Below are 24,415 nucleotides of genomic sequence, written 5' to 3'. Positions count from 1 at the left end.
TTGGTCCCCTTAAGGAAACAAGCTATAAATCATACAAAAAAAAAAAAAAAAAAAAAATGCAGAAAGTTTCCTGTGAGGGGTAGGTTTAGTTGTGGGGAAACAGAAAATATTGTTTGTACAGTATAAAAACCATTAAGCCTATGGAATATCCCCATAAAACATGGAAACCCAACATGTGTGTTTCAATGTCAAATCAGCCAAATTTCAGCAAAATTCCCAAATTTCCTATAATAAAGCTAAAATTCTGTGAAGTTGCTTTGAAAAGCACATGAAAAACAAATCATGATCATAGGCAAAATATTAAATGCTATTGATCAATATTTAATCAATCACGACGTAATCCATTATTTCATATTTTATCCTATGATTTACAACACAGCTACAGGTAAAACAATATACTGCATTTTTATATTGACTGCATTTTTGTTTTAATATTAGTCCCATAAACCCTGTTGACTGTTGTTGTAGTACATGCCAATTAGCCTCAATGTATTTCTCCAAAAGCATTCAAACTAATTGTTATTAGGGTTTGTACATGCATTCAAGGATATAAATAGGGTTTTTCTTTAAGTGTCGACATAAAACGGGGGGGGGGTGATATCAATAATGTAGGTCACGTTTATCCGAGAGAAATGTCTGAATAATGTTGAAACTAGGAGTGTTTTCCTCAGATGAGATGAGTGAATTTGAGGGCCATTGACAGACAGGCATTCGGAGTTCTACATCCCACAGTGCAAAGCATGTTTGTGAAATGCAAAGGCAAAATTACTAGTTATTTTTCAGAGATAACGACAAATAATATTTAATGGTCATAGTAATATTAGGCTAGTTTCCCATTCTGAACAGCACAAATATAATACATGTGACATCTAAAGAATAATTTGAACTGATGTATTGATTTTTGGAGGGTTTAATTGAAATGATGCGTCCAAAATAGACAGATTTGGTAAAAAGAATTAAACACCACCACTAGATGGTGCTGCATTCATGTGTAGTGTTATGTTTTACCTTGTGAATTTCTTGAGTTGCACAAACCTTGGTGCTCAATTCAATACATTCACAAGTTGTAAAATGGTGCTATTTGAATGGAAATCAAAAGCATATCACTCAACATTTTTACAGCTACATTTATTTATATAAAAATACAAAACTTAAAAAAAAAAAAAAAAGGTTTCCATAGGAAAGCAATTCAGAAGCAATCCCATCTCTTTCATATCTATTTCAAATGCAGTGACACTTCAGGTCAATAATGCAGATATCAGGTCAAAAATAATATTAACTTACTAATCAAGTATAAAATGTAAATGGTCACTGAGGAGGAAGAAATCTGTGCAAGTCTGCGTGAAGAGGAAGATCTAATTTCCAAAGATTGAAAAACTCCAATAGAAAGTAGCATGAGCTTCCATTTTAATCTATAATAGAGGGAGTCAGTTCAGGAATTAACCTTCCTCCAACACAGAAAACCACATACGATTAAATCTCCCTCATTCTCCAGTCAAGTATCTGGCCTCATGATTTACAAGTATATACGTATAAAAAAACTACTTAAAAGAAAAAGAAAAAAAAGCCACAGGACTGCGAGCCTTTCTGTGCGTCTTTCAGGTTTGAGCATTTGCAACATACAAAAAGTGAAAAACAGCTGCATTTAGAACAGAAATTTAGCTATTGTTATTCAACAGCGCATATTTGGATACGGTGGACCTCAAGACAGGGTTTGGGTGTAAATCACTGAGAACTACGCTAAACCGCTGTCTGAATGAGAACTGGCTCTGGTAGTCTGCACTGAAGAGCATCACAGCACTTGAGTAGGGCACGGCTTGGCTGGCACATCCAATGTGCTCTCGCGTCCGCAGTGGGATGGCATGTTTCCAGCGCACTGCTCCTCCGCAGGAAGTGGAATCCCCTGAGCACGGATCTGCTGCATACGCTGCCTGCAATAAAAGTGACGATGAATTCAGTCAGTCAAATCCATTTTCCATTAGTCATTCTTTCAGTACAATTTTTGTTTGCATGGTTAAATACTTCTCACCGTTTTAAAATGTAATAAAATATTAAGCATAATTGTTGATGTGTAACTTAAGTAATGCAATGTTATTCAACGTAACAGTTGATATTTAGATTTTTTTATTTTCAGTCTTTACTGTCATTTTTTAATCTATCTGCAGTTTATTAGTAATTGTTGCATTTGTCATTTTTATTAGTTTTGTTGATAATGCTCGTTTACCTTTGTTTATTATAGCTTAATTTGATTTCAGTTTTAACTAAATGCATCAAGACTTAATTTTTTCTGATTTTAGTCAACTATGAAGGCTCTAAATCAATTAAAAAGTTATATTGCATTAAGAGTGTCAATTCAGAGTTTGATTCAACAAACAGAACCGGCTTATTTTAGTATGGTCTACTTTGACAAGAGAACTCAAACGTTAAAAAGAACGGTTAACGCAGCTGAAAGTAATGAAAATGGGTTCCCACATCCTACTTACCAGGCTGTGCGGGACATGATGTAATGAATATCGGGTTTCTGGAAGCCATTGAAGGTGGAGGATGCGGCTACAGTGTAGGCACCCATGTTCTCAAACAGCAGCCAGTCGCCCACCTGCATGTCAGGCAGGCTGCACTGCTCCACAATGCGGTCCAGCCCATCACAGGTCGGGCCCCAAATACTGCATGGGTACATGCGCTCGTCAGGCTTGGGTTTCTGTGAGAGATTATTGGTTACAGGTTAGTCTCTGGGAAGAAACACCATCTAACAAACAGGAATCTGATGGACTCATTTCCGTACCTTGTGCAGAGTTGGCAAGACATGCGCATGGTCATACAGAATGCAGTTGAAGGAACCGTAAACGCCATCGTTCACGTAGTACATCAGGGTTCTGTCATTGGCCCCATCCTCTTCTTCTGTAAGAATTAACAAGAAATTACGTTATGTAATGCTTTACACACTACAGATTGCTTCAACGCAGCCCCTCAGTTATAAACAGGACAATAATAAGTGTTATTCATTGCAGCTAAATTGCTAATATTACTGAATATTAGTGTGTAGTTAATGAATATAGTCCTTTAATTTAAAGTCTAATCATTAAGAGCACATTAAAAACAAACATGGTTTTCAATGTTTGCTTTTACCATCTGAGGCTGATTGCTCCTTCATGATGACCTTTTTGGCAATGATGCTGACAGCCAGCGTGTAAGCAGACGCTACATAATAGCGGCCAGGTTCAGCAATGATCCTCACGCCGCAGTCAACAGGGAAATATTTATCCAGTGCAGGGTTAATCACAGCAGCGATCTGCAAACCAAAAAAACCCCACAAGTTAAGTTTGGTATACCTTAAACATCTTTGGTCACTTGAAGTTAAGATGGTGATTAAGAATAAAATACCTCTTCAAATTTCAGTTTGGTGTCATCTGAGCCTGGAAAGCCTCCGCCAATATCAAGCAGGGTCATGTCATATCCCAGTTCCGCCTGGTGGACAATATAATTTTCAGACTAAGTATATTCTATTGCATAAATAAGTGTAGTTTGAATTTTTATAGCAATAAGGCCACTTACCCCCACGTCAAAAACATAGCGCGCATCTGAGATTGCCTGGCTGTATGTCTCAGGATCGGTGCAACCGCTGCCCACATGGAAACTGACTCCAATCACGTCCAGCCCGAGCTCCTTCGCCCTCTCCAGCAACAGCCGACTGCTCTTTAACGTGGCGCCAAACTTAACACTTAACCTGCACACCGCCTTGGAGTCGTCAGTGGCGATACGGAGAACCAGTCTGCAGAAACAGAAAGTGTGTTTAAATGTCAGAAAAACCAACGCACAAAATCATTTTATCGGTGATCGCCAAAATATATTTAATTGTAAGCCGATAAATTTAGTTTAAAAGTTCAGCCGATAACAGTTTATCATGAGCAAAAAAAAAAAAAAAAAAAAGTTGAATTGGTCACAAATCTTGCCACAATGCACAAAAAAAAAAGAAAGCTTATATTTGGCATTTTTATTGCCATAATAGGTTTCCAGAAAGCTTGTCTAAAGTAAAAGTGTTTATTTCACAGATTCAACAAAGTAAATTTTTTAACTGATACATTTCCAAATAATAGTTAAAATAAATATATTTTCAGTAATTGTTATGCTTGTTTTATTTATTGTTGCTAATGTATGTGGTCTAATATCAAATATAATCGGCTTTATATCGGTCATCGACCACCCAGTTATCAACCATCCAAAAAAATTATTAAAAATTGTGGTGAAATGTGACCTGTTCTTCTAGTAAAGTTACTCACTTGGCATTCTCATGGCTTCGGGCCACCTTCATGAGCTCCACTTCACTGTCAAACGTCATCATCTGCACTCCATGAGCAGAGGCGTATTTGATCTGAGACACCTGCTTGCAGGGGTTGGCGTAGATGATCCTGCCGGGCTCCACACCCACAGACTGCACGAGCTGGATCTCGGTCTAGCAGAAGAGACGAGGATTAGAAGTCAGGTTAATACAGGATTAACGCTGCTACATTCTTACAGTTTGGTGCTGATAACATGAGACACATGGAGAAGTCACATTCATGATTTAAGGAACTTGAAAGATCTTGCTCATACCTTGCTCGCACAGTCGAATCCGGCTCCCAGAGACGCCAGTGTCATGACGACAGCCCTGCTGTCATTGCACTTCACTGCATAGAATGGCATGACACGGGGTAAAACACGCAACCAACGGAGGTGCTTCTTCAGGACGTCACCCAGGTCGGCCACATAGAAGGCATCTTTGTCATCCTAAAAGAAGAGATGTGATCAGAATGGTGAATGGCATATGCAGAGCCATTTACAGAAAATTAAGATATTATAAATTGCAAAATCTAAATTTACATTAAAAAAAAGCAACAATTAGGCAGACATGTAGGTATAACACAACACGTTCACTTACTGATAGTAATGACTCATTGATCTTCTGTTCCACGATATCACGTGCACAGAATCCCTCCTCCAGGAAGGCGAAGTCAAAGTCTGATCCAGTCAAAGAGGTCATGGCGTTTGTTCAAGATTTGATTGCAAAAAATCTGTAAAAGAAAATGACAGGGGTGTTATAAAATGTGACCGCTAAGATGACAGACTCCACTCAGTGGCTGTTCAAGACAAGGAAAGACTATCTGTGTATGTAAAGCAGTAGCTTATCTTTACCCCAATGACAGCTTTAGAGACCGTTCAAAGGCAACTCACTGACAGCTTTCACAGGGAACTGCAGCTACTGTGCAGTGACACATGCTATAAATGACTTGTATTTTCTGATGTCATTTTAATTTGAGTTAATTTTGCCTTTTTATAATTTATGTTAGCTTTAAATATATTTATAGATTAGTACTGCTTATTTCTGTTTTAATTATTTTAGTATAAGTGAAATTAAATGATAAATTTAACTTGGCAAGTAGCATAAACATTTAACAAATTAATTTTTATTTAAAGTAAAGTGTTTTCATTAACTATAATAATAGACACAAATGTAAGGGAAGCACTCGTATCACATCCACTGCTCTCATTTTACTCCGTCATCAGGGTTTCAAAGACCTCTAATATTTTAGATCTAAACATTATTCAAAATCAAAATGTCTGCATTACAACATAAGATTGTACTATTACTTGCATACATTTCTGTAGAATTATTAACCTCTCTCACTGTTGAAACTTGAATTTAAAAAGTACAAAATAGCAGAGAGATGTTTAAGGGGTTTGAGTTTTCCATGCCACTTTACTGGATGCTCTCAAAAGGCAGAATAACTCACCAGATGAATGGAAGAGATGGAATTATAATGTGGCTAACAGATGTCAGACAGCCAAGGAGGTTCACCAGTGAAGTTGAATCCTTTCAGATAAGCCTCAAGGCCAGGGCCAGTGTGCACGTCTCCCAAGCAAGAATCCTGCAAGCATTAAAATCAGAAAATATTACCTCGAACCCTGAAGAACAGGCAACAAATCAGTCCAATAAACCAGTTTTTTTGGGTAATTCACAAAGCATGTAAAACTCTCATTACACACAACTTGTTATTTACCGTAACAGCCCATTTCGTGTAAAATTAGGAAATTGTTTCCCAATGAAGCTAGCATCCGCACACATTTCTTAACACGGAGCAATTTCGCAAACTCGGTGAAATTAGTCCCGCCCCTGCGAAGCGCGCGACTGCATCAGTTACCCAATAAGGAGAAGCCCTGTTTGGACAAACTATAACAGACATTCCTGTCAGCCAATCACCGATCAAACCCAGCCGGCTTCGGCTGTCGGCTCAGCCAATAGAATGCGCTCATTCAGGCTAGCGAGGCTATGCAGCGTGAGGCTTCATTCATTGATCTCGATCCTGAAAATAACGCTTAGCATTAACCAAAGAATCTAGTATTAAATATACGAGCAACTCCACGTTTATCAACACGGCTAAAGATAAAGATCTTCGTTATAACACCGATAAAAGTGGAAGTGAAACACGCACAGGGAAGTGTGACACGGCGGCCATAGCGTTATAACACACGACACAACTAAACGAGTCTGCTTCGAAAAACACCTCAGCAAACCGTTAACCGGTTACTTTCTTTATCTTTGATTAGACTTTACCATACATGTAACATAACGGACATAAGACGTCCATTTCGCTCAAAAATATCGTACAACTCACCTTAAAACGCATTTACAAAGAGTTTTCCCATTAGACCCGAGTGCTGTAATAATACCAGTGTCGTCCCGCACAAGAGCAGCTGTGGAGGTCTTCTGGCGCAGGCGCTGCTCGCAGCTCTATATATAGTGAGCTGATGACGCACTGCTTCCTCTGCGCGAGAGAACCGGTTTGATCTTGTTCCGCGTCTGACTGAACCAGTTACTCACTCAACTGCGCTTCAGCTTTTATAACCATTTCTTACTATGTGTGAGTAAGTTGTGGTTTTAATGTGTGTCTGGCAGTGTTATTTTTAAGGATTGCCGATAAACTATTTGTATTTGTTGTTTATTTTAATTTTAGTGAAATTATGTCTGAATTTATTATGTCTGTATAGCTCTTTTATTAAGTTTTATTTAATTTGAGTTATTTTAATACTTCAACAAACTAAATGGAAATGATATATATATATATATATATTGAATTGATAAATGTGTATGTGTGTGTGGTTGCACATACAGGTAGTTTTGCTTAGTGTTATGTTAGATTGTGTATTATACTCTTATGTAGATGTTTAGAAAAAAACACACGGTTTCTCTATTTTACAGTTCTGTCACATTTTAATATAATAAATTTTAGCCGCATACAGAATACTACAGTGTGTGTGTGTGTGTGTTTATATATTACAACTCCTCTACAAATATTTGTATTATTATTATTATTATTATTTAGTCATTTAGAAGACACTTATCCAAATGAGGACAACAGAAGCAATCCATTGTAGTATTAAAACAACTGAAAAACTTTATAAACACTACCTATACAAATTTTAGAAATCAAGAAATTAAATAAAATTGACAAATGCATACAACAAAATTTCAAAACTTAACATTTAAATGAAAAACAAAAAATAAAGCTAAAAAAAATTCAAAATATTAGAACAAAAGGCCTATAGTCAACATTTGAAGTGGATCAAAAACGTTCATGAAAGTTGTTTTGAGACAAGAACGTAAGTTTTTAGGACAACTTTGATGAAAGGTTTTGATCCACTTCAAATGCTGACTACTATAAACTTAAAAATAATATAAACTTGAAAAAAAATAACAATAATAATAGAAAAGTTCAAAACTTGTGTGGTTTTTCACAAGTCTCAAAATATCATGGGTAAAGTGTTGTTATTAATGAAAACTATTCAATTTTAGTCATTAAAAAAGACCGGACTATAGCACACAACAAAAATACTAACATTTAAATGAAAGCTGAAAAAAATAAAAGTTAATTCCAAATGTTAATAAAATAATACTGACATATCACATCTAACGTTGTTAGGCTACTATTTTGGGAAATAGCAGTTATATTACAGTTACAGTTCATTATTAACTTTTTTTTGGAATTAGAGTATTAGAATTGGGCCAATAAATCCTATCAGCCCTCTCTTACAAAGCACAGAGGTCAGATTCATAGAAATGTGTATTTTACAAGCAAACGCATAATTGCTCTTAATTGGAAAAATACCAATGAGCCAAGAATTGGAATGTGGGTTAAAGAAACGGTGTCGATGGAAAGATATTGTATATTGTTCAAAAGAAACTAAATGTTTTTGAAGATGTCCGGAGACCTTTTACTAACTTCTTAAGGCACAATGTTAATGTTGGTAGCCTGCTACCAGAAGAACAAGCTCTGAGTAGCATCATGGTCTTCTACATAGACTTGGGAAACACTTTACATCAGTGCTTCTCAAACTTTTTACACCAAGTACCACCTCAGAATATATTTGGCTTTCCAAGTACCACCATTATGACCAACATTAAAATACAGTATAGCACTATGCACAGTAAAAAAAAAAAACGAGTCAGTTTTATTCCTAATAAGAATATGTATTATTGTCAGCCAACATTGTAAATACACAGTTTGAACATTAACCCTGCACCGTGCTTACTTCCAGGTAAATAAAAAACATAATTATTAAATTAAAATATATTGTACCTAAAAGTGAAATAAAAACTGTACTGTCCTGTACTTAAATAAAGACTGAATTAAAATGTATTGTACTTAACATTTAAGTACAGTAACTTACTTTTTTTTCACTTTTAAGTAGCTACAGTACATTTTCATTTAATATTTAAGTAAAGTACAGTTTTTATTTAACTTTTAAATAAAATAATAATAATAATAATAACAACACAGGCTGTATGTGTAGCTGCATGTAACTACAATCAGGCCACGTGTCCACCAAAGTCAGCTGTGAGCCCTTAAAAGGGCAGCGTAATTGTTATTATTATTATTTTATTTATTTTTTGTTCAGTTTAGAAGCTGTGGTTGCTATATGGAATATCTGCTGAAGTAATATGGCAGATGTATCGCGAATGAAATGTTTCTCCAAGCATTATTTTTCATAACAATATTATGGTACTCCGGCAATTCCATCTGGTTAAAACATAAATACTCGGAGACAAGCAATATTAACTTCTCCATTGTTGTTCTATCCAAGCAGGGTGTGGCTGTGTTAGTCCCGCCCCTTCTCCACTGTGATTGGTTGGCTGACTAGAAAGTGACAGTGACGAGGGCTAAATTTGACCGATTTTCAAAGTCGAATCGGAATTTTCGAATCCTGCGGAGATTCGAGTCGAATCATGTGTTTTGGGGGCGGGGCTAAATACATTACCAAGAGTCAAGTCGGTCATAATTACTGACTTTAATACAGTAGGACGCCTCGCAGATACAAACAGGGTAAATAATGTTTTTAATGTTTGATTAAAAGATAGTTAACATTAAACGTCAGCGAAACCTAAGAATTCACAACATTTTTTTACAATAGTGCTCTCATTATAACATTATGTACATGGCAGCTGTTAATAATGTTCTGCATTTTGACCAGAATGAAGCTTTTGATAGCAGGTTTTTAATATGTCATATAGAGAACGCTTCGTTTATTTATACAACACAACGTAAATATAACAACTTATAAGCTATCTGCACGAAATGCCCCGAAGGCACATGAACGTGTCCGCGAGGCTGTGAATGAACTCTTGTGGACGCGTTCTTCATGTAACACACGGCAACTAAACTCTAACAAATCACAGTTTCAATAGTGTTCTCATATATTTATTTGAATCTTCTTTCTTTTCAGATTGTTATTTGTAGCATTATTTTAATAGGCTGTATATTAACTTTTTGGGAGAAAACTGGTGTGAAATCAAACATTTGAGCACCCTCATTTATCCAAAAAAAGGCATGATCATAACACCCTGTGAATATTCGACTGTGAGATTGTGCGTCGAATCAGGCTCCTCCTGTGGAAGCATCGAATCGTCCACTATTCGGGGGCACCCCTGCTTAAAATATATACATATTTTTTTTCTTTCATTTGGGGATGGGAGGGAGAATAGGGTATAAAATGTTTGCTGTGTTACATAATTGTTATTCATTGTGTAATCTGTTGTGATATGCGAACTGAAAAAGTAATATATACTTTTGTTCAAGAAAAAAAAAAAAAAAGGAATTGGGCCAATGCGGATGAGGTCATGTGGAGGAGCGTTTCTGTGCCTTTGTAACTTTTCCTTCCTTGTAATTGGGCCATCTGGTTCCAGTTAGCTCACTTTCACGACAGCAGCTTTCAGTCAACATGCTGCAAGACCTTGACGAAGATGCCAGGATGGATGTTTCCTCACCTTTTGCACAAACTTCCGTCTTTTATCTTTGTACTACACACTTTGTTGTCATCCTGCCAGATGTGGTGTAATTAGGAGTGGACACTACACCTAAATATATCAGTCCTAAAACTACCCATAATCAAAGGAGCAGACTAATTATATCCTGTGCACCTGGTGATGGAAACAAAAACATTTTTCCTCCTTTAAAAAAAAAAAAAAAGTTAAGGTATTTTACTGCATTACAAGTGCTGTAGACTTCATTGTAGGCATGCATATTTCTCATTCATGAGATTGAGACATATTCAACTTTATAACAGGGTCAATTTATGCTTATTTTATCTTAACAGCCGATTATCAGATTATCACATTTCTTTATAGTCTTTATAGTTGGCTACACACCAATGAAATTATCTTTACTACCACATATCACCAATTACCATAAACTGAAGTCAAATAAGTTCACATACAGTCTGGCTCATATAGCATCGGCAATTATCTCAACATATGCAAATGTAAGTCTCATATGCTCCATGAATCTACAGTTTTAATATAGTCTTGAAATTTCACGATTTGTAAAACCTTAGCAAATAGAAGTTAAGAGAGCAATTACAACACACACGTTTTATTTTAAGTGCATGTGCAAGCCCATCTGAATTACTGTACTAATGAAAAATCACATATCAGGCTTGTCAATGTATACAAAACTGCACAAGTTAGAAGTGTTTCAAAAATCATTTAAGAGTCATTCACAACTGGAAAAGCCTTAAACCTCTGTATTTCCATCTGAACTCTCATATACTCACTGTGGCTTTTACCCTGATCTTCGACTCGAGAAACTCTATGATCCATGACGACTACATTGCTGTGGTCAGGAATACGTTTCCCAGATGAAAATGAGCCCGAGCTTAATTCATCGTCTTGCAGGATCCAGACAGACCTTTCCAGAGTATGATTTTTCCTTCAGAGGTCAACTAGACCATGAGTTCATTGTTTATATCCTCAAACACCACAAACCACATCACTTTTTCATGAACGCAATAATATTTAATGGGTAAGAAGGTTCCTACGTCAGTTTTTCCCCTTCCTTTATATTAAGGCTCCATACAACACTTTTAATGTGGCAACATTTCCCACCCTTATCATGATTTCAGTCAGATTTCCTAATCTGTCAATCTTGCATTTTCCTCACAATTCCATAGAGAGAGATCATGGAAAAGAATTAAGGATTGGCCTACCTCATGATATCTCTATTATAAGGTACTTTACCTCTGTATATTAAACAATGTTGGATGTGCAGTTGACAATTATTGTAATACACTGGTGTTTACAGCTGTGTGCTTGTTTGCACAGAGAAAAAATGGCACGTGCCATTTTATTTCGGAAACATTTGTGTTTCCAAAATAAGATATACACGACACACAGGCTATTCTACCTTGTTCTGTGTACAGTACACACTTGAACTTACGACCTCAAAAGCTTTATTTCTAGCAACACGGATAGTTTTGGGTCAAAGCAGTTTGAAGGACCATCTCAAACATTGTTTTAGTCATTCTGAAATGCCTGAGCCAAAAATTATTTGGCATAATCACCTCCCAGAAAACACAACTGTGTTCCCAAACATCACGTACCCAAATGCTAGATAACATGACAGTGTTTGTTATTGTGTTTCTTCTGTGTGCTCTGAGGTGCAGGTCATTTATTATGTAGCAAAAAAGAGTCACAGGCTTTATTGTAGCAACTTTTTTATATTTCTTTATTGATACTTTGCGGCAGTTTCCCGGGAACTGATTATGTTCTCTGGAACATATGGGATGGAAAATGCAACTGTTTTATCCGATATTCCAATTTTTCGCACAAATTTAATTCACAACTTTGGATGGAAACTTAGTGACAGGCTGTCGGACCCCAAAAGATACCATCTTTCACAGTTTTCCTGAGACTGTATGATGTGTGTGGCCTGACAGTAATAAGTGGAAGGAGGTTTCTATGTCAGAGCCATCAGGAACGGTCAGCGATAAGCCAGCTTTATTTACCAGGACTCACCTGTTTTCAGACACAGCATCTGTGATGGATACAGACCTAAGAGCATTTAGACACGTTATGTGTGTCACCATGAATGACACGTTCACATACATGCGCACACAAACAAGTTTCATTAATTTATGACTGGATTGATTAGCTCATATTAAAACTTTGCAATTTAAATGGATGGAAATGCTATTTGTAAGACAAATACATAAAACTTAAATTTGGGCCTTTTTTGTATAGCTCTTTTAGTTTTACATTTTGTCATGTAACTTGCCTCATAAAAATTTCATAAAGATACATCCCACTGTACAATGTTATAGGGACAGTTCACCCAAAAATGAAAATATATTTATTTTGCTGAATACAAAAGAAGGTGTTTTTTGAAGAATGTGGGTAAACAGATTATTGCTGGTAGCCATGGAAAAAAATACTATGGAAGTCAATGGCTTCTAGCAACTGTTTGGTTACAAGTATTATTTTGTATTCAGCAGAAGAAAGAAATGTATTTGAAATGAGGGTAAGTAAATGATGGCAAAGTCTTTGTTTTTGGTTGAACTATACCTTTAATATGAAGGATTTTACTGACTTTTCACAGGCTTTTACCATACTTTGAATTACGGTTAAAGGAAATGTCCAGAAACCTAACAGAAAATATATTGGCAATTTTCTTCCAGGACAGATTTTTTTTTCTCACAGTATAGTTCATCTTACATCCTAATGCATTTTAGATACAATGGGCAATGCAGGTGTAATGTCAGCACAGGTCATGACACAGTTTGACAGCAGTTTAATCCTCACACAGGATGTATAAACCTGGGTCAAGAGATTCTCTCCTCTTTGAGCCAGCAGAATCTGGATTAAACTTGTTCTTGATCCTGTTACGACTCACACATAAACAATGTGTAAAGTGCTTTCAGAGCATGCCCTCTTTTTATGCATGTGATGACTGTTAGCTAAAACGTTTACATGATTCATCTGGCAGACGCACTTTTTCCAAAACAACTTATAGTATATGCAAACTGTACACTTGCATTCCCTAGAAACTGCAACTTTAAGTGCATTTAAGTGCATTCCCTAGAAACTGCAACATGACCTCTGCATTTCTTTAGGAACTCACACATGGCCACGTTTCCAGGTAGGCGGCATCTGATCCTGACGCACTTACAGGTAGGTAAAAGTCACAAATACTGAAGCTATAAAATGGCAATGGTGTAAGACAGCATTAAAGAGTCAACTCTTTTTTGATTAAAACACACTTTAATCCTTGTGCTGAGCTGAAAATCCTTTATCCCTAATGTGGTATTCCCTGTCAAAAACAAAATGCTATATATTTTAGATTCAGTCTTTTTGTAAAGTTGTTTTTTCCCCCAGTTAGCACAGGTATTGTATTTCTTTTTGGAACTGATTGGCCACAGGCGTCATTGATCTGAGTTAATTGTAATAGTATAGCATCATGAAAAATGTATAAGCAATTTCCTGTAGGCCAGTCATTTTTCTATGTGAACATCAAAAGTCGAGTACCTGGAGTAATAAGCAGCTTATGCGTAGTGATCGTGTTTGCAAACTGTGACATCGACATAAATAATTCCCTTAACGCTGGGTTCTTTGGGAAGCTGAACAAGGTTATCTTTCCCTCTCAACCAAAAGCACACTTCTTTGGAGACATTATTGATCCTTCTCGAGCAAGTCTTCCGTAAACCGAATGAAGCATGTTCAATGTTGTCAACTTTTTTCAATGGAAAGTAACTAAAACCTGCTCGAAAAGTTGCTAAATGTCACCGGATGACTTCATACTCATTACTAATAGAGCCCCTTTCTAATAAAATGGTTTTCGTTGATATATTTTTTCTGTTTCTGTTGACAGACAACGACATTAATATAAAATAGTGGCTTAAACCATGTTTAAAATCATGTTCGTGCTCTTGCTCTCGCTCTGGTTGATGTGTGCGCGCTAGGGATGGGAAGATTCCTCGATTCGCTCAGTGCATCTGCAAAAAAGCTAGCTGCTTGATATGTATCTTTAATGTATTGTATCGTTGGCTATTGGGGTTAGACAACACGTTTCAGGACCTACTCATTGTCGAAATCATACTCTAGATTTGATACTGTCACATGGAATTGATGTTAGTGGTGTTGAAATTCTGCAGCAAAGCGGTGATATCTCATCATTATCTAGTCTTGTGTAAACTCCATATAGCTAAGACTGTAAATTCTACTCCTTGTTACAAGTATGGTAGAACCATCACTTCTACCACAAAAGACTGCTTTGTAAGTAATCTTCCTGATTTATCTCAGGAAAACACAGAACAGAAAAACTTGATGATGTAACAGAAACTATGGACTCTCTTTTCTAGCACTTTAGATACAGTTGCTCCTTTACGCTTAAGGAAGATCAAAGAAAACAGTCTGACTCCGTGGTATAATGAGCACACTCGCACCCTAAAGAGAGCAGCTCGGAAAATGGAGCACAGCTGGAGGAAAACAAAACTAGAGGTATTTCGTATAGCCTGGTGGGAAAATACCCTGTCCTACAGAAATGCATTAAAAACTGCTAGATCTGATTACTTTTCATCTCTTCTAGAAGAAAACAAACATAACCCCCGGTATTTATTCAATACAGTGACTAAATTACTTTTCACGCTTTATATGTTACCCTTGAGAGATATTATCAGGAGACATGGTGTTAGCTTTCACTGTTATGCTGATGATACTCAGATCTATATTTCTTTGCGGCCTGGTGAAGCACACCAAATTGAGAAACTAACGGAATAATTAACGGTTAATTATCGGACCTAAAAACCCCACATGTAATAACCTAGACCACTATCTAACACTTGACGGCTGCTCTGTCAATTCTTCTTCATCAGTTAGGAACCTAGGTGTGCTGTTTGATAGCAATCTTTCATTTGAAAGCCATGTTTCTAGCATCTGTAAAACTGTGTCTTTCCATCTCAAAAACATATCTAAATTGCGTCCTATGCTCTCAACGTCAAATGCAGAAATACTAATTCATGCGTTTATGACCTCAATGTTAGACTATTGTAATGCTTTATTGGGTGGTTGTTCTGCACGCTTGATCAACAAACTACAGCTGGTCCAAAATGAAGCAGCTAGAGTTCTTACTAGAACCAGGAAGTACGACCATATTAGCCCGGTTCTGTCAACACTGCACTGGCTCCCTATCAAACATCATATAGATTTTAAAATCTTGTTAACTACTTATAAAGCCCTGAATGTCTTATCTCCTCAGTACTTGAGCGAGCTCTTATCACATTATAGTCCTCCACGTCCGCTGCGTTCTCAAAACTCTGGCCGTTTGATAATACCTAGAATATCAAAATCGACAGCGGGCGGCAGATCCTTTTCCTATTTAGCACCCAAACTCTGGAACAATCTACCCAATACTGTTCGGGAGGCAGACACACTCTGTCAGTTTAAATCTAGACACATTTCTTTAACCTGGCTTACACATCACACACTAATACACTTCTATTATTCAAATCCGTTAAAGGATTGTTAGGCTGCATTAATTAGATCAACCGGAACCGGGAACACCTCCCATAACACATGATGTACTCGTTACATCGTAAGAAGAATGGCATCTACGCTAATATTTGTCTGTTTCCTTCTTATTCTGTTTCTCAGTCCGTGTCTGGATCAGATGGTGGATCGGCGCCGGGAGATCGTCAGCAGAGGCCGGGACACCTGGATGAGCCCCGGGGACATATTCCTAGTGAAGACCTCGACTAAAAATACAATAAAACTAAAAATAAAACAAAATAACTAAAAATATAATAAAATACCTAATACATAATACTATTATTGTTAGAAATTGCAACAATATAAAATAGAAACATAATACATTTAAAATTTTAATTAAAACAATAATATACAAATATGAAAAATGAATAAATACATTTTAAAATAATAAATAGTATAATGTATATATATATATTATATATATATTAAATGAATTAAAATATAAATTAAAATGATAATAAACAAACAAATATATATTCTAAAAATAGACCGAGAAACAATATATGCATTAAACTATACATTACAATTATAGCAAATGAATAAATCATATAAATGAAAAACTTCAAATAATGAATAAAACACAAATATAACAAATACATTAAATTATAAATTAAAATGCCCCATCGGGACAAGACCACGGGAATCAGATAAGCCGCTTGCACAATCTTAATCTTGTTTAATCTTATCATTATACATTACTCACACTCTATCCTCCAGTTTGATACTGTTAAGTGCTTTGACAATCTGTATTGTTAAAAGCTCTATATAAATAAAGGTGACTTGACTTGACTATGCATCGATATGCGTATTGCATCGGCCTCAGTTATGGAGATGAACATCCCTAGTGAGCACACATACAAGAAATTCCACCCTTTATGACGTCATACTCTCGAAAAAAAAAAAAAAAAACTTTCCGACATTTCCGACAAACCCTGAAGGAGTGTAGCCAATTTGGCACAGAAATACTCTGTCATAAGTCCAACTCATTTTTTGAGACTTTGGTCATGATTAGCATGATAATCCAACACTTAACCGTTTAAATTAGTCAGAATGCATGAAATAGAATTAGCCCTCCCCTTTAACAAGGGGAAAATTTCCTAATATGAAAATTTGGTTACACTTTATTTTAAGGCGTCGTTGTTAAGGTCTTTGCACACTTTTCGTATTCATCATCCTTTCCTATCAAAATGCTTGCTACGGATGCGAAAACGCAGAAAATCAAACCTGGTCCAAATTTTTTTACTAAAGTTTCAGAGAAAGTGTGTAAACGTGATAGACACAACATGAGGTCGTATTTATTTTTTAATGTGCGTAACTTTCATAGTGTGCAAAGACCTTTACAGTGTAATTATTCATTTAAATACTGAGTTATATTAATTAAGTACATGTATTTAGGGTTAGGATTAGGTTTAAGGTTACTTGCATGCAATTATACATTAGTAATTGTTATTATAATAGTAAGAACATGTCCTAACGTGTAACAAGGACACCTTAAAATAAAGTGCTACCGAAAATTCTTTCTACATGAATCAATGATGATATCTGGTAATTACAGTGCAACGGGATACCATACTCGGAGACGCCCAAACAGGCATGTTTATTGATATCAGTGAGACAAATGGCAGGTAAATAATGGTGAAGATATAGTCTGCACGTGGAATGATAACAGTTCTGATGATCTTGGTGTGTTGTACTGGGCTGCTGAGCACACACGGGTCGTCTGGTAGAACGAGGATGGATTCCAGGAACTGCTGGCAGGTAAGTGGACAGGTGAGTAAATCCGGGAATTGACTGAAGACGTGGGAGAACACAAGAGAGTCGAAGGAGATCTTGGTACAAGTAAGAGTACATCCAGAGAGAGTCTGTAATCCACAAACTTGGAAAATTGCAGGAAACTAGACACCAAAGGGTCGCTGTGCGTTCAGTTTCATCTTTCCAGCACATGGGAGAGTCTATGAGTGTGGAATTATTATATCCACCTTATTCTTCAACATGGAAGTAAGCCTATGGGCGAGACTTCTGGTTCATTAGCAGCTACGGGGAAATAGCGAGAAGAATAACCACGTGCAGTAAACTGTAAAACTGTCTGCATTACAAACCAGTGTGTTCATAATTAAGATAATTCATTAAAATAATAAATAAGACACACCAATTTGCAATATCATGTAGCAAGACCAGTGAGGGATTACAAATGTATGAATCTGTTTAAGATATGCTGAACCTATGTTCTGACATAGCATCATATGAAAAACTAAGGTGAAGTACATTGTATTTAGCATTTAAGGTAAATATGTTGACATCAGACAAATGATTCTCTGCAAGTTCAAGTCAAATGAGCCAGATTACTGAGACTCTCACCTTTTGTTTGTAATGGCTCATGGTGCCCCTGTCCCAGTCTTTGATTAGTTATGCTGATTGGATTAGGTTAAATGGGGCAGGTTGCTATACCTGAACACTTCATTTGCATGTTTTGTTTAAGGTCATCACCCAGGTGCTTTTTCTCCATTCTTAAGCACTGCCCCCTGAATGTACAACCCCAATAGAGAAGTTGGGACGTTTTGTAAAAATTCAATAAAATCAAGAATCTGTGATTTGTTCATTCTCTTTAACGTTTATTTAATTGAAAAAAGTACAAAGAAAACATTTCCAAAGTTTTCACTAACCTACGTAAATGTATTTTGTAAATATGAACAAATTTTGATTTTGATGGCTGCAACACACTCCAAGAAAGTTGGGAAAGTCAACCTTCCTTTTAATTATAATGTGTCATTGTTTGGGAATTGAGGATACTAATTGTTAAAGTTTTGCAAGTAAAATTTTTATCCAGTCTCTCTTGAAACAAGGCTTCAGAAGCTCAGCAGTCTGTGATCTTCGTTGTCTGATTGTCCTTTTAATGACTGCACCCCCATACCATGACGCACGTTTGCTTTGCTTCTGTCGCTAATGAAAGTCTGGATGCTCCCTTTGGTCTTTGGGACTGAGAACTCGAAATCCATTTTTCCCGGAAACAAGTTGAAATGTGGACTCTGAATCAGAGTACAGCACACATTTGCACTGTCTTCTTGACTATCTGAGATGAGCTCTGGCCCAGAGAACCTGGCAGCATCGCTGCATATAATTGATACTCTTTCTCTTAAAGTAACAGATATTCAAGTTGCATTTCTTGATGCAGCAGCAGACTGGTAAATGACAGTGGTTTTCTGAAGTACTCCTGAGCCTATATTAACACCGCAGAATGATGGTTTCTTATGCAATGCTATCTGAGGGCTCAAAGGTCAAGCACATTCAGCTGAGGTTTCCTGCCTTGCCCTACAGGTACTGTGGTTTCTCTAGATTCCAAGAATGTTTTCACAATATTACGTGTGGTAGTTGGTGAAAGACCTAAATTCTTTGCGATTTTGCATTGCGAAATGTGACACTTGACACTTCTCTCATGAAATTTGGCCCTCACAGATTCTTGATTTTATTTCATTTTTACAAAACGTTCCAACTTCTCTGGAATTGGGGTTGTATATAAATTACAATGTAACACTGACTTTTGATGACTGCAGCACCGCTCAGCGTGTTCTCAGACCCAAGGGTCTCCTGGTCTTCACTTCTGAGTTTCCAACACCAGTCCCATAAAAATCACAAATCTAGTAAGTAGTCTTTAAATATCACTCAATAAACTCTATAGCCACACTGTAGCAACCATTTACAGTACCCTAGCAACCATACAGTAATATAAATAAGCCATATCTTAGCATTAGAATATCGTACAGAGATGGGGTTAGGCTCTTTTGACTCGGGTGGGACCTCACTCTGTAAATATCAACATGGTAAATGTGTACCCACACCATAGCAACCATTTAGAGCACCCTAGCAAGCGTTTAACTATAAAAGGAAGCCACATCTCAACTCCATAATATCATACAGACATGCTGGTTGGCGATAGTGGTGGATATACATTACAACAAACAGACAATTCTGTTTTCATATGTGTTCTGTATTTCTCAGGAAACATCAAACTTTCTCAAGAGGAAATTGTTTGGCAGCAACATCACAAGGTTATGTAATAGGCGTACATGGATGTGTGCAAACATGTTGTGTGACGTAAGCCATTTAATATCGCCTTAGATATGAGTCATTATTCACTCAATGCTGAAATTATAGATCAAGTAACATAAATCCACTGATTTGTACCCTCCCTCAAATCAAAAGCAAATGTTCCGGTTCACATCCGTTTGCAGTTGATAAAATGTTTTTGAAAGAAGGCTGGATTTATTACATCAAAAATAATGTAAAATTGTGAAATATTACAATTTTAAATAAATGTTTTCTATTGTAAACAAAAATGGATTTTTGTGGCCAAAGCTGTATTTTCAGCATCATTACTCCAGTCTTCAGTGTCACATGATCTTCAGAAATCATTCTAATATGCTGATTTACTGCTCGAGAAACATTTCTGATTACTATTAGTGTAGAAAACAGTTCTGCTTTTGTGGAAACCATGATAATTGTTATTTAAGATTGTTTGATGAATAGAAAGTAAAAAAAACTAAAACATTTAGGAATAGGAATCATGGTTCACATTAGAGTAAATCTAGACACAAACTGCTTCTCACTGGTTGAAGGTTGTTCAGACCTCTGCTGATTACATCACACATCCTCATCTCAGACTGAACTAGTTCTTTCTTTCTTTCTTTCTTTCTTTCTTTCTTTCTTTCTTTCTTTCTTTCTTTCTTTCTTTCTTTCTTTCTGTATTTGGTGCTTCCATTGGATGTGGGAATGTCAGGAGTGTTTCTGTAAAATCTTTCAAGGTCCTGTCGTGTGAAGGAAGACATTATTTGGCTTGAGGTTGTTAATAAGTTGCCCTAAAATGAGTTTTATTCAGCAGCACAAATACTTTTAAATTGCGTTTGTAGTACTCATGTATTAAAATGAATGGCACAGACTAGGATTTTTAACATTCCACCCCGTCTTTTTGAAGATCTGTTTGATGAGGATGAACACTGAAGTTTTGAACCCTGTTAAAAAAGAAAAAGCCAAAAAAAAAAAAAAACCCAGCATATGCTGGTTAGGTGTGTTTTGAAGCATGGCAGCTGGTTTGAACTGGTTTAAGATGGTCCCGAGCAGGAGCTAGTTGGCTTATAACCAGCTCAAACCAGCTGTCATGCTTCAAAATATACCTAACCAGCATGCTTTTTTTGAACAGGGAATGTACCACCTGCTTGTGACAATACAGTGATTGAAAACTGTCTTACATTTGATATGATTTAAAGCTCTTCTGGAGCTCTGGAGGTTGGTGTTTAAGTAAACTATTAAATAATGTCTACTGTTTATTTTTTCCATTTAAGAAGTATAAAGCAAATGATTTAACAAATAAACCACTACTTTGGCTATAATTCCACTTTTGATGACTAGCCTGCTCTGTTTTGTCAACTTGTTTAATGAGTTAAAAGCGTAATGACTTTAACAATCAGTGTTATTAAGTTTAAGTGAAAAGAAGTGGATGGATTTGCATGGCTTTTCTCTCTTACATCATGTCTCAAGAGGTTTGTGACCACAATCTTCTGCAGTCGCACTTAAGCCCCAGTTCAAGACAAAATGCATTAGATTACATATTACCCTGCTTTTGATCTTTATAGGCTATGGCTTTAGCAGGTGAGCGCTGACTGCCAAGTATAGGCCATTTATTTCAGACTTTTGCAACAAAGAGATACTGCTGATCTCAATAAATGTAATTTATGAGCTGTTGAGAATTGTCAGGTGCCTTCGTACTAGACAGACAGGCAGGACGAGCGCCAAGAGCCAGTGTGGTGAGATCTCTCTGTTTCTCGAGTCAGCACATTTCTCTTTTCAGAAAACCAGGGAGACAAAAGAGGGAGATCAGAAGGAAAGCACAAATGAGAGCAGGATCAAAAGAGGATAAACGAGACCAGACGGAGTGCAAAGAAGATCAGAGGACACTTATAGAGACTGACAAAGCACTGCGGCTGCCAAAGATGGGCTCATGGCCTTGTGAAAAAGAAGTGTGCTTAATTGTAGTGAATGTGCACATGTAGTGTACTTCAAATAGATAGTATATATTTTTAAAAACTGTACTTACAGATAATGTAACAGCAATGAAAAAAAGGCCACTTAAGTGGCTTTATATGACAGTTTAATGACTGTGTCAACACGCTTGTGCACTTTTTTTTACAAATATTTTTGATTACTTTAAAAAAAATAGAGCAATGGCTTTAAAATCCAATTTCTGAAGCCAGATTAGAGTCATCTGGTGGGAATAAAATAAGAAAAACATCTGCAATTCCATGGTTTAGCCCAAAGATTCCTACATAGCTCTATATAAAAGGCCTATAAATTCTCTAATTGTTCTTAGGCATAAATAATTATTTTTAAGTTGTAGGTTTGGATATTTAGACATTTTCAAAGACAACTTTTTGTAAAGGTTTAGATTTTTTTGGTTTGAAATGTGGATTTAAGCATCAGGTTTTTAATTATTATTACTGCAGTCAAACCTGAACACAGAGAAAGCTTAAAATTAAAATGTTATAAAAAGTAACAATTGAACAGGAATGTTTTGACAGAGCTTAATCCTTCTGGGTTTGATCTGATTTCAACCTCTTATTTCAGTTTTCTGAGTTGTTATGGCTATATACTTATAACATACCAATTCATCTTAATGTGTATAATTGTGTGTGTGTGGATGTGTCTGTTTTGCACTCTTGATTTTTCACAGTGTAACCCCTTCCTTGCTGTCCACTTGTGTTTACTGCATTGTAGTTGAATTATTGCTTTTATTTTATATATTTGCTGTGTTACAGTAACACCAATTCATAGGTGTGTGTGTGTGTGTATAAGTGTGTGTGTACGCATCTGTGTGTGAGTGGATGTGTTGGTTTTGCACTCTTGATGTTTTAGAGTTTCACCCTGTCATTGCTGTGTACTTTTTTCTGCATTGTGGCAGATTTGTAGATTGTACACACAAAAAATTGCTGTAATTTTGTGTGTTTGTCAATTTAAGTTCAACAAGTTGCATTCAATATAAATTATAATACATTTTCATTTTTCTAAACAGCTCCAGATTAAGGTTCTTAATCTTGTAATAGTAGCTGAAATTTTTTTTAACAGAATAATAAAAGGCTTTGAAAGTGCTATAGAACCTTAATAGTGTTGTTAAGAATGGACAATGTGAATTCTTTAATTCACAGTAAATAGGGTGAGCTTTGATTTCATGTTGACTTTAATAAGTGCTTGTGTTCTCTGGCATCGTTTGATCTGTCTGAACACAAACTATGCAACAGATCAGAGGCGGACAAAGTACACAACTCCATTACTTGAGTGAAAGTACAGATACTGCTGGTCAAATATTACTCCATTACAAGTAAAAGTTGTAAAGACAGAATCATGTCATGGCCTAATGGATAGCGAGTCAGCCTTGGAACCCAAAGCTCGTGGGTTCGAGTCTCAGGTCCGGCACGCATTGTTGGTGGGGGGAGTGAATGCGTTCTCTATCCACCTTCAATACCACGACTGAGGTGAGACCCTTGAGCAAGGCACCGAATCCCCAACTGTCCCCCGGGTGCCGCAGCATAAATAGCTGCCCACTGCTCCGGGTGTATGTTCACTGCTGTGCGTGTGCACTTGGATGGGTTAAACGCAGAGCACAAATTCCGAGTATGTGTCTCCACATGTCACTTTTTTATTATTTTTTAATTTATTTTAAAAGTATAGAAGTACTTGCTTTTAAAGATACTTAAGTACCAAAAGTAAATTTCCTTTTTTTATGTCAATGCACTGTTTTATTATTGTTGTACGTAATACTTGCAATGCCTCTGAAGCAACTTACAATACATTACACCTACTGAATACACTGACTAGCTTGTAGTATCTTTGGAATAAAGAGCTTTTAGAATGTTAAAAACCTATGGGGGAAAAAATATATATGTATTTAACACCCCTACCCACCCCAACAAAAGCAGGATGGTAGTGATCTCACACAGCTCTGGCAGTGTGTGCACACATCTATGTGTAGCCATTCATGAACAGAGTGGACAGTGAAATTGCTGTAAATACAGAGTGATAAGGAAGAAAAAAAAATCAAACCTGCTTTAAAACCCAGCAACACAGCTGTATAACTTTACAACAGTTGTTTACTCAACAAAAAAGCAAAATAGCAAGACTTATTTGACATCAAAAGAAAAATTTGTTCAAATGCTGTCTAATCGCTAAAAAAAAAAGAGTCACATTTTAGAGAAGAAAAAAATCACCCACTGATTTTCAAAGCTGTCAGTAACGACTTTCTACTTCGAGGACCTTAATGAAAATGTAGTGGAGTGAAAAGTACAACATTTGTCTTTCAAATAGTGAAGTTAAAGTCATAAGTTTCCAGAAAAAATAACACTCAAGTAAAGTACAGATACTCAAAAAGTGTACTTAAGTACAATACTCAAGTAAATGTACATTACAGAAAAATGTGATGAAGTGGACAGAAGCGCACCTCCTTTTCCTAGAAATTCCCAACTTCCCACTGGACCCTCCAGAACTGAGCCTGTAAATCCCAGCGTGGCCCTCAGACGGTCCCGG

At 36.5% G+C, this 24,415-nt stretch overlaps 1 protein-coding gene across 1 annotated transcript; it reads right to left on the bottom strand.

Annotated features, from left to right (window-relative positions):
- Positions 1-302: 302 nt before the first annotated feature.
- odc1 (ornithine decarboxylase 1) lies at positions 303-6,841 on the bottom strand. Its single transcript, XM_079386597.1, has 11 exons — positions 6,651-6,841; positions 5,769-5,903; positions 4,916-5,048; positions 4,591-4,764; positions 4,278-4,450; positions 3,553-3,769; positions 3,382-3,465; positions 3,127-3,289; positions 2,783-2,898; positions 2,484-2,698; positions 303-1,931 (listed from the first exon to the last, which is right to left on the bottom strand). Exons 3-11 carry the CDS (start codon positions 5,015-5,017, stop codon positions 1,793-1,795), a joined length of 1,383 nt encoding a protein of 460 aa, XP_079242723.1. The 5' UTR covers positions 5,018-5,048; positions 5,769-5,903; positions 6,651-6,841; the 3' UTR covers positions 303-1,792.
- Between the last annotated feature and the right edge of the window lie 17,574 nt (positions 6,842-24,415).

This window comes from Barbus barbus (genome assembly GCF_936440315.1).
Source record: "Barbus barbus genome assembly, chromosome: 30".
Lineage (NCBI taxonomy): Eukaryota > Metazoa > Chordata > Actinopteri > Cypriniformes > Cyprinidae > Barbus > Barbus barbus.
Note: the sequence above shows the minus strand (reverse complement) of the source record. Positions and strands in the feature narration are given on the sequence as shown.